Genomic DNA, 12,690 nt, shown 5'->3' with positions numbered 1-12,690 from the left:
CTCACGCGAGCCCAGGAGGGACCAGCACCGGGCGCCCACACCTGGGACTGCCGAGCCTCGCGGACCAGAGCCGCACTGACCCAGCCAGGCTCCTGTCCTCATGGCCTCGAGGGACCCGCCTCCCAGCAGCTGCCCTGGAGACACCGGAGGACCGCGGGGACACGGGAGGACCACGGGGACACGGGAGGACCGCGGGGACACGGAGAGCCGCAGCAACAGCACACAGGGCGACAGCCGAGTTCGTGGAAAAGGTTTATTTCACCGTAAAAAGGCAAACTGCAGTGAACTCGTCCTCCTAAGGGGCGGCCAGCTACCAAGTGTCTGAGCTTCACGTCTGAGGACACGGTAGAAAACGCGGCGTCGGGCCGGGACGCTGTGGCCGTGACTGTCGGGCACATTCCAGGTAAAAATAATTTAGCAAAACGGCTTCATAGAAAAACCACCGCTGACCCCTCCGGGAACTAAAGCCTGTAACCAACTCGGGCTTCACCGCCCGGGGACAAAAATGGAGGGTCTGAAGTCCAGGGGCATCGGGCGGCCTGGCCACGCCCTCCCTGGGCCGGAGCCCCTGGCTCCTGGCTGTCACCTCGGTGGCGGGCCATCCCCGGCTGCCACTCCGGATGGGTCAGTTAGGACAGGAAGAAACCCAGCCCCAGGGCGGCTGCGGGAGGGGACGCCCCCGCTGGGGTCTGGAGGGTCCCGGCAGCCGGCAGGACAGGCCGGGGGCGCGCCGGAGTCTGTGCGCCTCTCCCGATTCCGAGGCAGGCGACATTAAAGCTATCGGGTCAACAGTTTCAGAGGAGAACTAAAGCTCGTGGCGCAGGGCCGACGCAGCCAGCTGGGCCGTGGAGACTGGAGACTGGAGAGGGACCCGGCGCCGTCTTCCGGCAGGTGGCCAGGTGGCGGCCGCGGGTGGCTGGGCTGCGGGAGCCGGGCGTAGTGGTGCGCGGGCGGGCGGAGAGCGGGCGGGTCCTGGCCCCTGGACGCCGGCGCCGCCCTTCATTACCTGTTCCAGGCGCTGCGGTGCCTGCTGGGTGAGCGCGAGCGTGAGCGCGGGCTGCGGCGGTGGTGGCGGCTGCGCTTCCGGCTGGCGCTGCCCCTGCGCTGCCGGCTGTGCTCCCGGCGGCCACGCCTGTCCTTGCTGTGCGACCTCCGAGGGCTGGCGCTGCGCCGCGGGCTGCCGTCCTTGTCCTTGTGCTTCTTGTGGGAGCGCCGCTCCTGGCGCGGCCGCCCGTCCTCGCGGCTGCCCGTGCGCCGGGCCCGGCTCCTCTCGCGCGCGCGGCGGTCCTCGGCGCTGCCCTCACGGCTGGCCCGGCCGCGGCCCCGGCTGGGCTCGCGGTTGCACTTGTCCTGCTCGGAGTGCGCCTCCCTCTTGGCCAGGCTCTGCTCGCCGCAGGCGGGGGCACCCCTGGGCGGCTGCGCGTTGTCGGGGATGCAGGAGAGCACGCCGGCGCACCTCTTCTCGGGCGAGCCGCCCTCCTGGCCTGGGATCTCCTCGGCCGCGTTCCCGTTCACGCTCCGGGGGGCGCCGTCGGCCTCGGGGCGCGGCGGGGTCTCCTTGGGGGTCCCGGGGGGCGGCTGGCCCAGGAGCGGGTGCAGCGAGGTGGCGCCCACGCCGCCGGAGGACACGGTCTGCAGGATGTCCAGCACGGGCTGCAGCAGGTCCTCGTGCGGGCGCGCGTCGTCCGTCTTGCGGCTGAGCAGGATGCTGAGCAGGCGCTCTCGCAGCTCCCGCTCCCGGCGCTGCAGGCCGAGCGCGCGCTCCTTCTCCTCCTCCACGCGCCGCAGCTCGGCCTCCTGCAGCCGCCGCCGCTCCTCCTGCTGCTGCAGCCGCCGCCGCTCCTCCTGCTGCTCGGCCTCCTGCAGCTTGGCGGCCTGCGTGGGGAGGAGGACAGCTCAGGGACTGCAAGCCACGCGGGCCGCGGCGGGAGCTAGAGGGACTGCCTGGCGGCCTCGGGCCAGGGAGCGAAGAACGTCACCCGGGCCTGGGCCTGCAGAGGTGAGGCCGCCTGACCATCCCGGGTTCCCGGGGACAAGCGGTCTGGTCGCCCCGGGCAGGCGGGCTGGGCCTCGCCCAGCGCCCCAGGCGCCCCACCAAGCCTGCGGTTAGGGCGCAAGCGGTGGCCGCCGCGGGAGCGGAGCCGGGACGCTAGGCGGCCGGCTGGACGGGCCTGTGGGCCGTGGCCTGGCTCGGGTTAGTGTCTTCAATATTCACCATGGACGGGAGCTGAGCTCTGGCCAGGCTGCTTCCCGGGGACCTGAGCACAACTGCAATCAGACAACAGGTTATGGGGGCGCCGCCGGCTCCCCGGGAGCTGGACCACGGCCCTGAGTGCGCTCAGCGCGGCCGGACTCACCGGGAGCCTCGGCAGGGGCCAGGCAGCTCTGGCACCGAAAGGCTCAGGGCCCCGGACAACCGCACCTGTCGGGTCCCGCCCAGGGACGCGGGCTGTAGCCGGCGCCCCTCCTACAGTGTGCTCGGCCTCCTCCCCACGTGCGCGGGCGGTCAGGGCGGGCACGGAGGCACCGCCAGAGGGGCACGAGGGGCAGCCACCTGGCCATCAGCAGGCCACACCTCGAGCCGCGCACCAGCCTTGAAGGCCAGCGCGCCCCTCCCAGGGCCGGCCACAGGCACGGCTCGGTCCCAGGGATGGCGCCCAGGGCCAGGTGGGGAGGACCCCCGCCCCCAGGTCGGCGCAGCCGCGCCCACAGCCGGTACCTTGGCCCTGCTCAGCAGCTCAGCGACCAGGCGGAGCGACTGCAGGTTGCGCTGCGCCAGCAGCAGCTTGCGCTCCTCCAGGCGGATCTTCTCCTGCAGCTGCCGCTGCTCCTCCGCCTGCAGCTTCTCCAGCTTCTTCTGGCTGCGCCGCGACTCGCGTTCCCGCTGCTTCTGCTCGCGCTTGCGCAGCTTCTCCTCCCGCTTGCGCTCCCGCTCCAGCTCCTCCAGCGCCTTCTGCTTCCTGCGGGGAGCGGGGGCTGCTGGGGCCGCTGCGCAGACCCGGAGCAAGGGGAGGCTGGGGGACACCCCCGGAGACCCCGCCCACCAGGGACCCTGGGGAGGGGGGGGAGAGACTGGGGAGGGCGCACCCAGTCTGGCAAGGGGAGGCCCAGCCCACACCAGGGGCACCTGGGGCCCAGGCCAGCCGCTCAGTCCTGCGGTCGCCCTCTGAAACAGGGCACCCTTCCGCTCGGGCTCTCGGCCACCGCGAAGACAAGACAGAGGGTCCAAAGGGAAGTGAGGCACAAGCCCGCTCCTCCAGTACCAGGTGGCCAGCAAGACCACAGGGGCACACCCCGCCCCAGCCGTCCAGCAAAAGCACAGGTTTGCTCTGATGGGACACAGCTCCCTGTCACCTGGGCTTGGGCAGAGGCGGCAGCCCCCAGGCTGCTCAGGAGGAAGAGGCAGAGGGCAGGACCCCCGAACACCCCAGGAGACCGCCCGAGTGACAGGCGGAGGAGAAGGCAAGAGGCCCGCAGGTGCACAGCCACCTGGGGACGAGGCCCCAACAAAAGCAAGGTCACCAGGACAGAGGAACACTGACCACGGGCCTGGACCCGACAGAAGGCTGGAGAGCCGGGGGGAGGGACTCCTCCTGTCTCCTCCCACTGTTGGCATCCAGGTGACAGTGACCACTGCAGACTCCATCAAACTGCACCCTGAACACCGGCTAGCGGTGCGGCCACCCGCCCCAGCAGCCCGCAGCTGGTCAGCCAGGCCCTGGGGCAGCCCTCGGAGCCCTGCTTTCAATGGCCCTGGGGTTGGGGACACTGCAGGAGGCCCCTGGTCTCAGCCAGGCAGAACCCAGGGGGCTGCTGGGAGCAGAGGGCTCCCCACAGGCTGTGCTGCGGGACCCCAGAGACCCTGGCGGTCCCCACAGCAACTCCCCAGAGCCTCGGCAGGCAGACCACCAGGACCCTGGCCCCCGAGGAGGACCAGGTGCACAGAGGGACGCAGGCTCCCCAGAGGACGGGAGGACCGACGACCAGTTCATCGCACCTCCGCCTGGCTTTCAAATTCCCCCAAACCAGCTGCGTGGACGGGCCCAGGCAGACAGTCCACAGGCCAAGAGCGGGGACCCACCAAGTGCCCCCAGCCCAGAGACGTGGTGGAGCCACGAGACGGGCCCCAGGAGCTGAGAAGAGTCCCTGCTCCCAGCAAGGGGTGGGCACAGCACCAAGGTCAGGAGGGACCCAGGGGCACGAGCAGCCACGGGAGCCATCGCACCCAGAGGTCCCCATGCCACGCGGGCTGAGGCAGGGGCAGGGTCACAGCAGTCCCTGGAGGTCCTGCGGATGGCTACTGCCTGCCAGGGTCCCAAGCCTGGTCACCAAATGAGCAGCAAGCCTCACGTCCTGGTTGAACTTGACTCCCACCATGCAGAGTCGTGGAGCCTCCTGGGCCCCACGCGTGGCCAGAGGAGAAGCTGTGGGGGTGCTCTGCCACCCCCAGGCCAGCTCGCCCCTCGGCCTGGCCTGCCTCTCCCCAGCCGGGCTCCACAGGGCTCCCCTCACCCTCTGGCCTCCTGTCCCCCAAATGGACGCCCCCTCCCCACCGGGCTGTCTGCCCTGCAAGGCCGTGACACGGCCATCTCCCCAGGGCCCCCATCTGGTGAGGGGACGCAGGCCCCAGCTCTGGTCATGACCCATGAGAGGTGCTTCCTGGAACACCTGGGACCTCCTGCCACACGGGGAGGCCAGTGGGAGGACCACAGCCTGCGGCCCCAAGAACCAGCGCTCGGGCACAGGAGACCAGAGCCTGTGGTACTGCTGCCCACCCGAGCCCCTGCCCTGCCTCCAGGCTCTGTCCCAGATGCAGGACACCAGGCCCCGCGGTCACCGTCAGATCCAGAGCACCTGTCACTCAACTCCAGCTCCGCCAAGGACAGCGGGGCCCAAGCACACTGCGGCCTCCCCTGGCGTTGTCGCCTCCGCCCCCGGGGCTCCTCCCCAAGGCTGGGGGGGCAGCTGAAGATCCCTGGGGTCACACAAGACGGATCCACTGTGGAACCTAGAGCTGGGGCCGCTGGGCACGCGTGCAGCACCGCCCAATCACGCACACCCACGCACCACCCGCGAGCACCTGAGAAACCAGGGGAACAGTGGCCGATGGCGGGGAAGAGCCCCACCCCGTGGGCAGCGCGCTCAAGGGCCAGCAGCAGGGCGCGTGGCGCCACAGAGGAACCGCAGCTCGTGGTTGGCAGTGGACCTGTCCCCGCCCGAGCTGCACGGAACTGCGCCCACGTCGCGGCCAGTGCTGTGCCACAGCGGCAGGCGGCCCTGCCCCGGTCGCCCTGTCAGCCCCACGGCAGCCAGAGACCCCAACGCCTGCTCCCTGGCCAACGCCACCCCACCTCTGGTGGCACCCGCAGCCTCCACCCACGGCACGCGCTGGTTCTGGGCCGCAGCAGGGTCCCAGCCTCAGGAGGCACAGCCCGGGTTCCGCAGACGTCCCTCCCACGGGGCGCTGGCCAGCAGGGGCGGGGCAGGGCAGGGAGGCGTTCGCATTCGGTGGGCCGCGGTCACGCACGTGCTCACGCAGAGCCACCGCGCACGCAGGCCTCCAGAGGCACGCTCAGGACACGTGAGCACGCACAGGAGGCAGCACGGCACGCACGCTCGGGGCACGCGCACGCAGGCAGGCCCGCACACCTCTCCTCGGCGCGCTGCCGCTCCTCCGCCTCCTTCTCGCGGCGCTTCTGCGCCTCGCGCTGCCGCTCCAGCTCCTGCAGCTTCTGCCGCTCCAGCTGCCGCTTCTTGATGGAGGCGTCGCTCAGGTGCTTGGTGGAGTCGAAGGAGACCTTGAAGCAGGACACGGGCCGTGGCGGTCTCCGCAGGCACCTGCTGCCCTGGGGACCAGCCGAGCGACCTGGGCCCTGGCCATGGGGCGCGCCACCCCACAGTGGTGTCCCTCCGCGAGGCAGCGCGGCCCCCAGGAAGCCACAGCCCTGGGCTCGGGACAGCCCACTGTGCCTCTGCGTCTGCCCTCCGGGGACTGCTGCCCTCCGGGGGCTGAGGACCAGCTCGCGGGCACGGTGTGGCACCCCCTCCCTGGCCAGGCCACCCTCCCCTTCAGCACAGCCATCAAGCGGGCCTCGTGCGAGCACTGTCACCAAAGCCCTGCTCTGGGGCATGTCCGCGGAGTCTGGGGTGTCCAAGCTGCAACCCGGTCTGAGGGACCCCTGGGAGCAGCAGGCTGCCCCGTTTCCCTGGTTCAGTCCCCCTGCATGGCCCCCCTGCTGGACCCCCGCTCCAGGGCTGTCCCCAAGAAGACCCGCGCCTGAGGCTGGCGTCTGGGAACCCCCGTCCCCTCCCCCCCACGCCGGGCACGGCCACGGGCCACCCGCGGGAGCCCCGCCCACCTGACCCTGCGCGGGAGCCCCGCCCACCTTGATGTTGCAGGCCACGGCCTTGCCGTCCTCGCCCTTGAACATGAGCTTCATGCCGCGCAGCGCGCTCATGGCCTGGATGAAGCCCACGTACTCGCGGTACTGCACGTAGGCCTCGAAGTTGAGGTGGCCCCCGAAACTGAAGGTGTGGAAGTTCCGGCCGGTCATCTCCTCCCGGTAGGGGTCCAGCATGGGGATGTCCACGTTGCGGATCTCCCCGAACTTCTCGAACACCTTCACCAGCACCTCCTCGCTCGGCTTCTCCGAGCCCGACTCCTTCTGCGCGAACCACTTGCAGGGCAGCCCCTCCAGGTGGATGGTGTCCGGCCGCTCCCCGGGCAGCGTCTCGTTCATGTCCTTGGCGTCGCGGAAGAAGGAGTCCCAGTCGTGGCGCGTGGGGAAGTCGATCTTGAACTCGGCCGCGCGCACCTTGAGGATGTCCGAGAAGCCGCTGAGCTTGATGGTCTTGCCGTCCAGGCAGGCCAGGAAGGACCGCACCAGGCTGCGGTTCTCCACCTCGCCCTCGAAGCGGATGAAGTCCATGGTGCTCTTGGAGATGCGCAGCGTGGAGAACTGGTGGTGCTGCACCATGCCCTTGAGCCGCTCCATCACCTCCCAGTTGGAGATGGACTTGCCCGGCTGCTTGAGCTGCGGCAGGGCCACGCTGATGGTCATCTTGGTGATGGGCTTGAGGTACAGGCCGTAGGAGGGGCACAGCTCCACGGCCTCAGACGTGTCGTGCACGATGGTAGCCGCGGCCATAGCCGGGACCTTGGGCCTGAAACAGAGAGCAGGTCAGGGCAAGGCCAGGGGCCTTCCTCTGCTGACAACGACTTGCATATTGACTTAGTCCCCAAGAGTGGGACCCGAAGGGGAAGACACTGGCCAACAGAGGCTCTCCAGGGAAAGTGAAGACCCACGGCCTCCAGGACTGGACACCTGCCCCAGCACCCCAGCTCCCCATGATGAACATGACCAGTCCCCCAGTCCCAGGCGCATTAGATAGGGGCAAGCCGAACAGGCCGACTCCATGGGAAGGTGCAGAGGACACCAGGGGAAGGAAGGGACAGAGAGCCCTGGGCTCCCGCCACTGGGAAGGAGGTGGCCCTGTTGTGGCCCTGTATGTGATTTGATGACAGAGAAGTCAGAGGAAACAACCCGGAACGCGGACCCTGAGGGCTCACTGTGGGCAGGCCAGCACCAGAGACCCCAGGGCCTCTCCAGAGCCCGGACTGGGACCTGGAACCTGGGCCGCACCTCCCAACCACCCTGCCCTGCTCTGCCGGTCAGCTGGAACTGCTGCAGGTGGACAGCCACCCCCCACCTTCACCTGCAAGCTCCCCGCCAGGCCCTGAGGCACAGGACACGGCCTGCCCTCCACCGCCTGAGGCCAAGATGCAGGGTGCCAGTGCAGGGGACACCACCTGCGCTAGGAGGCGGGCCTGTGTGGGTGTCCGGACAGAAGCCTGTGACCCTCCCGCAGGACTGCAGGGCAGCACCAGGCGACTGACCCGGAGCCAGGGCAGCTCTGCCACCTGCCAGTACCCCGCCCCGGGCCTCCCGGTGACGACCGCCCTTCTGTCGTGCCGCCCGCGACCCCGGTGGTCCCTAGAGCCCCTCCCTCCCACGGCCCCAGCCCCGCAGGGAGCCCAGTACAGCTGGTCACCGCGGACCTCCGCAGCCCGTGCCCCCACGTCTCCCGAGCCCTGGCAGCGCCGTGCAGTGCAGCGGCTCGGCCCGCGGCCCCGGAGCGACCCCGCCGCCGTCACCAGGGCCAGCCCCAGCCCCCACCCTCCGGGCACCGTCCCCCGGCGCCCCGGGCCGCGAGCCCCCAACCCCCGCACGCCGTTGGCCACGGCCACCCTCCACCCGCCCGGCGCCGGAGTCGCCCCCACGACCCCGCGGGGCCCCAAAGCCCACCGAGCCGGCCCCAGAGCGGCTCCGCACCTCGTTCCCGGAGCGACCAGGTACCTGCCCCGTCCAGGCCCCGCCCCGCCGCCAGGCCCCGCCCCGCCGCCAGGCCCCGCCCCGCCGCCAGGCCCCGCCCCCGCCGCGGCCCGGCCCTCCCAGGGCGGCGGTTGGGGCGGCCGGGCCGGCGCCAGAGCGCCGCTCACTCACCGGCGCGGGGCTCCGCCTGCGTCCCGGCCCGCTTCCGCCGCTGGCCCGCGCTCCCGCCGTTCCCCGACGGCCCCCGGGCAGGCACTGCCTCCCCGCCCGGCGCCGCCACCGTCCGCCGGAGGCGCCCCTGACGCGAACCGCCGCCGCCGCCGCCCGCCCCCTGTGACGCACTTCCGCTTCCGGAGCGGGACTCGCGGAAGCGGACGCGCGGCGGCCCCAGGCTGCGCCTCGGCGCCCTGGCACCGCCCCTAAGAGGCGGGACTTCCGGGCAGCCGGAGGCTGCCCTGCGCGTGCGCGCGTCCGCCCCGCCCCCACGCGGCCACCTGTGGCTGGGTCAGAGTGGAGGGCTGTCGCAGGGGTCCAGACGCAGCTGTGCAGCCCCCGTGCAATGGATCTTTGGTGTGAAACCGTCCAAGATGTATCTGTAAATCCCACAGGGAAATAAAGTAGCAGGATTGTGAGTGACAGGTCATATGCTAATGCACTGCATGCAATCCAGGTAATGGGCCTGTGTCCTTGTCACTGATGGGTGACAGGCCAACACGACCATAATTCTGTGACTCAATAATGGGATGTATGAGTGCCATGCAGTTCTCCCCTACAGGGGGATCAATACTACGGTGGTTAATGGGGTGACAGACTAACCTGGGACATGTGAATCCCAGGTCATAGTCCTCGGGGACATAGTAAAACTGCACAGCTAATGCGACGTGCTCGTGCAATGCGACAGAGTATGCCTAAGTCCCACGCAAGGCAATGCCACGGTCTGGAATCTCCTCGTGCACTTCTCAGCTCTAGGTACGTGCTCTAGGTACAGTCCACGAGAATACCTGGATGCACGGCCGGTCGTCGGGCCACCGTGCACACGAGCTCCCTGGGATGAACTCTATCGTGCAACAAAATACTGTGACACGATCGTTCATGATAGGCAACGTTCTAACCGGGTGTGTGCGTGAGTTCCCGGGGATCCATTTCTGCAGCAGAGTGAAATGCACGACGTGATTGTTCCTGCTATATCTAATTAACATGGTGTGCGTGAATCCCCTGTGATAAAAGTGCATAAGAAAATCCTGTCATCGTTAGTGACACATAAGATAAATGATACGTGAACTCACGTCAACCTCACCCGCGCGGCTACTCTTAAGAAAACCCCAGAACACGGTGGCTCATGGTATCTGAGATACTGACGTCGCATACGGAAAGTCCCTGCCATAATTCGGTGACTCAATAATGGGATTAGCGGATGGGACCAATCCCTCACGCATGTCACTCACCCGTTCCTGATTAGTACGTCTAATGTCAAGGACTTCTTTGGTGGTGACTGAACTGTAGGCTGGGAAGCTCTGACCATCTGCCCGATTCTTGGCAAGCCGCGGGGTGACCCTGCCCCAGATCTGTCACAAGATTCCCAATGACGTCACCCTAACCTTGGCCACCTGTTCAAAGGCGTCATGCCCTGACTTCCAATGTCCCCAGTGTTTGTGTCATGCTGTCTTGCACGTTTCTGTCGGGTCGCCCCTGAGGAGCTGCTAAATTTAGAGGTTGCGTGTGCGCTCAGCTGTGTGACGCGTTTGCAAAGCAAATTAACAAGTGACACGGGTGGGTTCCCTGGTCACCAGCCGGCACCTAGAGGTGGCACATGCATAGCTCATGGGCTCCCCTCCGGTTCTCTGTGCAACGGAAATCTGAGTAAAATGCGATATATCACCGTGTGCCATGAAGGTGTCCAAGCAGGTGACCTCTAGCTAGTGAGACGAGGGTTTGCCCTCGGTGGGCCTGACCTAATCAGGTGAGCGCCTCCCCCCCCCCCACCTCAAGAGGGTCTAGAACTCAGAACTAAGAAATCAGAAGGACGTCCACAAGGGACATCCAGGGACCACGGAACAGGCTCCCTCAACCCCCACAAAGAGAGACTGCAGCCATACATCCACCCACCCACCCATCCATCCACTTCACTCCTGCAGCCTCGGTCTCCCTAACCATGGGCCCTCTCTCTGGGTCCCTGTGTCTCTTTCCACAGAACGGCTCCCTCCCACTAGGTGGCACACGCTACCTTGATGCAGCAGGCAGGAGGTGGTGGCCATCCTCTTGTGGACCTTGCCCTTACAGGTGACAGTCACCCTCCGCACCTCACCCGCTGCTAGAATATTCTCCACCCATCCCGGAGCTTCCGATGCACCTGTCTGTCTGTCCTCCTCAGCAGGACAGACGGAGAAGGGCACGGAAGTGACCACTCTGTGAATCTCCGTCAGGACGAATCTGTCCTCTCCTGGTGGTGGGTGAGCAGATCAGTCCCACTTTGCCCGGGAAGTCCCAAGCTCCATTCAGCGTGTTAATTACCATTCTCAATGCTCACCCGCCACCTTTGACTCAGCCGGCACTCCTCCTGCAGAACTGTCCCCATACAGGGCACACAAAGTTGCACCTATTGTATGTGCATGCATTAGCCCCCATAGGCACGCAAGGTCGGTGGGCTAGAAGCATCTATGCAGATATGCACAGCCGTCCGCCTCAATCTGGCTGGCGGAAGATCGGGGCGTCCCCGAGATCACCCATGAGGTGCAAAGAAATCAGGAACCACATTGCCTATGGCTGCACGTTCGCTTTAGGGGAAAGACGCATCTTAAGGTCAGCCACGGGGCCGGGCACGGTGGCCCACGCAGGAGGATCGCGAGTTCAAAGCCAGCCTCAGCCAAAGGGAGGCCCTCAGCAACTCAGGGAGACCCTGTCTCTAAATAAAATGCAAAATAGGACTGGGGACGCAGTTCAGGGGTCGGGGGGCCCTGAGTCCAATCCCTGGTATCAAAAAAAGAAAATAAATAAATATATATATATATCAGCCAATATGGGGGCCCATATCTTTGGGATCGTTACCCACAGCTTCAACCAACCACCGATCGCAAAGGTGAGGACGTGAAATTGCATGTCTTGGGGTCACCTCCCCGTACCCAAGGCGACGGTCAGACCTCTGTTTGGGGGACGGTTAAATTTCCACCCCCCCCAAACCCAAGCCAAAAAGAAAAAAGAAAAAAAAAAAGTGCATCGTCTGCAAATCAATTCTTGGAAGCAAACTGCAGAGATCAAGAAAGGCCAGGAAGAAGCGGGGGGGGGGGGGGGGGGACTCTTGGGGACAAGCAGGAAGCAGAGGGGACCCGCGCTTTCTGAAGAGTCAGGGGGAGAATCTGCAGAAAGTTCCGCACCCAGGTGGGGCCCCTTTCAGAGGTGACTCAGCCGCACTTCCCCCTTCCCTGGGCCGCAGTCTGTCACGCCACCCGCCACCCTGCCACCCCGCCACCCCCCAGAGAACTGAGGTGTTTCCTGCAGCCCGTGTTTGTTGATGGACTCGGTTCCTCCTTCGGCCGCTTCAAAGGGGGAGCCTCCCCGCGCCCGCGGTTGGCTTTGTTCCAATGCATGAAGGGTCCCCCTGCTTGGGCGCCGCGATGTCCCCACTGGGATTTTCCCGTGGGTCCCCACAGAGGACAAGAAGGGACCTGGGGTTCGGAGGCTTTGCCCGGACACCAGGAGAGAGATCTTGGAGAAGGGACCCGAGTCTAAAGGTGAAATCTACGTCTTGTTAGGCTTCAAGTCCCCCAAAGCGTCCAAGGTGGAAGGCTGGGTGTCCAGGGTAGCAATGTCCAGCAACGTGGCTTTGGGGAGGGGACTGGATCATGAGGGCTCTGACCTCACCAGTGGGTGAGTCCAATGGTGGATCCGTAGCTGGATGGACCATGGGGACCGGTGGGGACTGCAGGAAATGGAGGTCAGTTGAGGCTATTGATGCCTTAGGGACATGTCCTCGGGGGCCACAGGGCTTCCTCAGCCCCGTCCCCTCTCTATCTCAGCTTCTTGGATTCCATGAGGTGACCAGCTGCATCCCACCACTCCCTTCCGCCATTTTGTTCTCCCTCCCGGAGACCCAAAGCCAAGACTCCAACCAGCCACCCATTCGTCCATCAGTCTGCCCAGCCCGTCTGTGCACCTTTCCCGCATGCGCGCATTTATCAACCCAGCGAACACCCTGGCCAGTCGTCTGTCCATCCACCATTCACCTTCCGGTTGCCCATCCATTCACCCAATTACCCATCCGTCCACCCATCCATGTACTCATTTCTCCATCCATCAGTTTATCCAGCCACCCATCCATCTGTTCATCCATCCATCCATCCACCATCCATCCATCATCCAT

At 66.4% G+C, this 12,690-nt stretch overlaps 1 protein-coding gene across 1 annotated transcript; it reads right to left on the bottom strand.

Annotated features, from left to right (window-relative positions):
• Positions 1-239: 239 nt before the first annotated feature.
• On the bottom strand, positions 240-8,669 carry AKAP17A (A-kinase anchoring protein 17A). Its single transcript, XM_081277178.1, has 5 exons — positions 8,505-8,669; positions 6,387-7,164; positions 5,650-5,798; positions 2,720-2,960; positions 240-1,875 (listed from the first exon to the last, which is right to left on the bottom strand). Exons 2-5 carry the CDS (start codon positions 7,146-7,148, stop codon positions 1,003-1,005), a joined length of 2,025 nt encoding a protein of 674 aa, XP_081133304.1. The 5' UTR covers positions 7,149-7,164; positions 8,505-8,669; the 3' UTR covers positions 240-1,002.
• Positions 8,670-12,690: the final 4,021 nt, after the last annotated feature.

The sequence above is a fragment of the Spermophilus citellus genome, assembly GCF_964194105.1.
Source record: "Spermophilus citellus genome assembly, chromosome: X".
NCBI lineage: Eukaryota > Metazoa > Chordata > Mammalia > Rodentia > Sciuridae > Spermophilus > Spermophilus citellus.
The sequence above is the reverse complement of the archived record's forward strand: the minus strand, read 5'-3'. Positions and strand labels throughout refer to the sequence as shown.

What these genes read in the sequence shown, in the direction of transcription:
- AKAP17A (XM_081277178.1), bottom strand. Translation starts at nt 7,148, where the DNA reads ATGGCCGCGGCTACCATCGTGCACGACACGTCTGAGGCCGTGGAGCTG. An exon ending in CGGCAGCGCGCCGAGGAGAG is followed by an intron (nt 2,961 to 5,649) that starts GTGTGCGGGCCT and finishes CGCTCCCCGCAG; the next exon opens with GAAGCAGAAGGCGCTGGAGG. An exon ending in AGCTGCTGAGCAGGGCCAAG is followed by an intron (nt 1,876 to 2,719) that starts GTACCGGCTGTG and finishes CTCCCCACGCAG; the next exon opens with GCCGCCAAGCTGCAGGAGGC.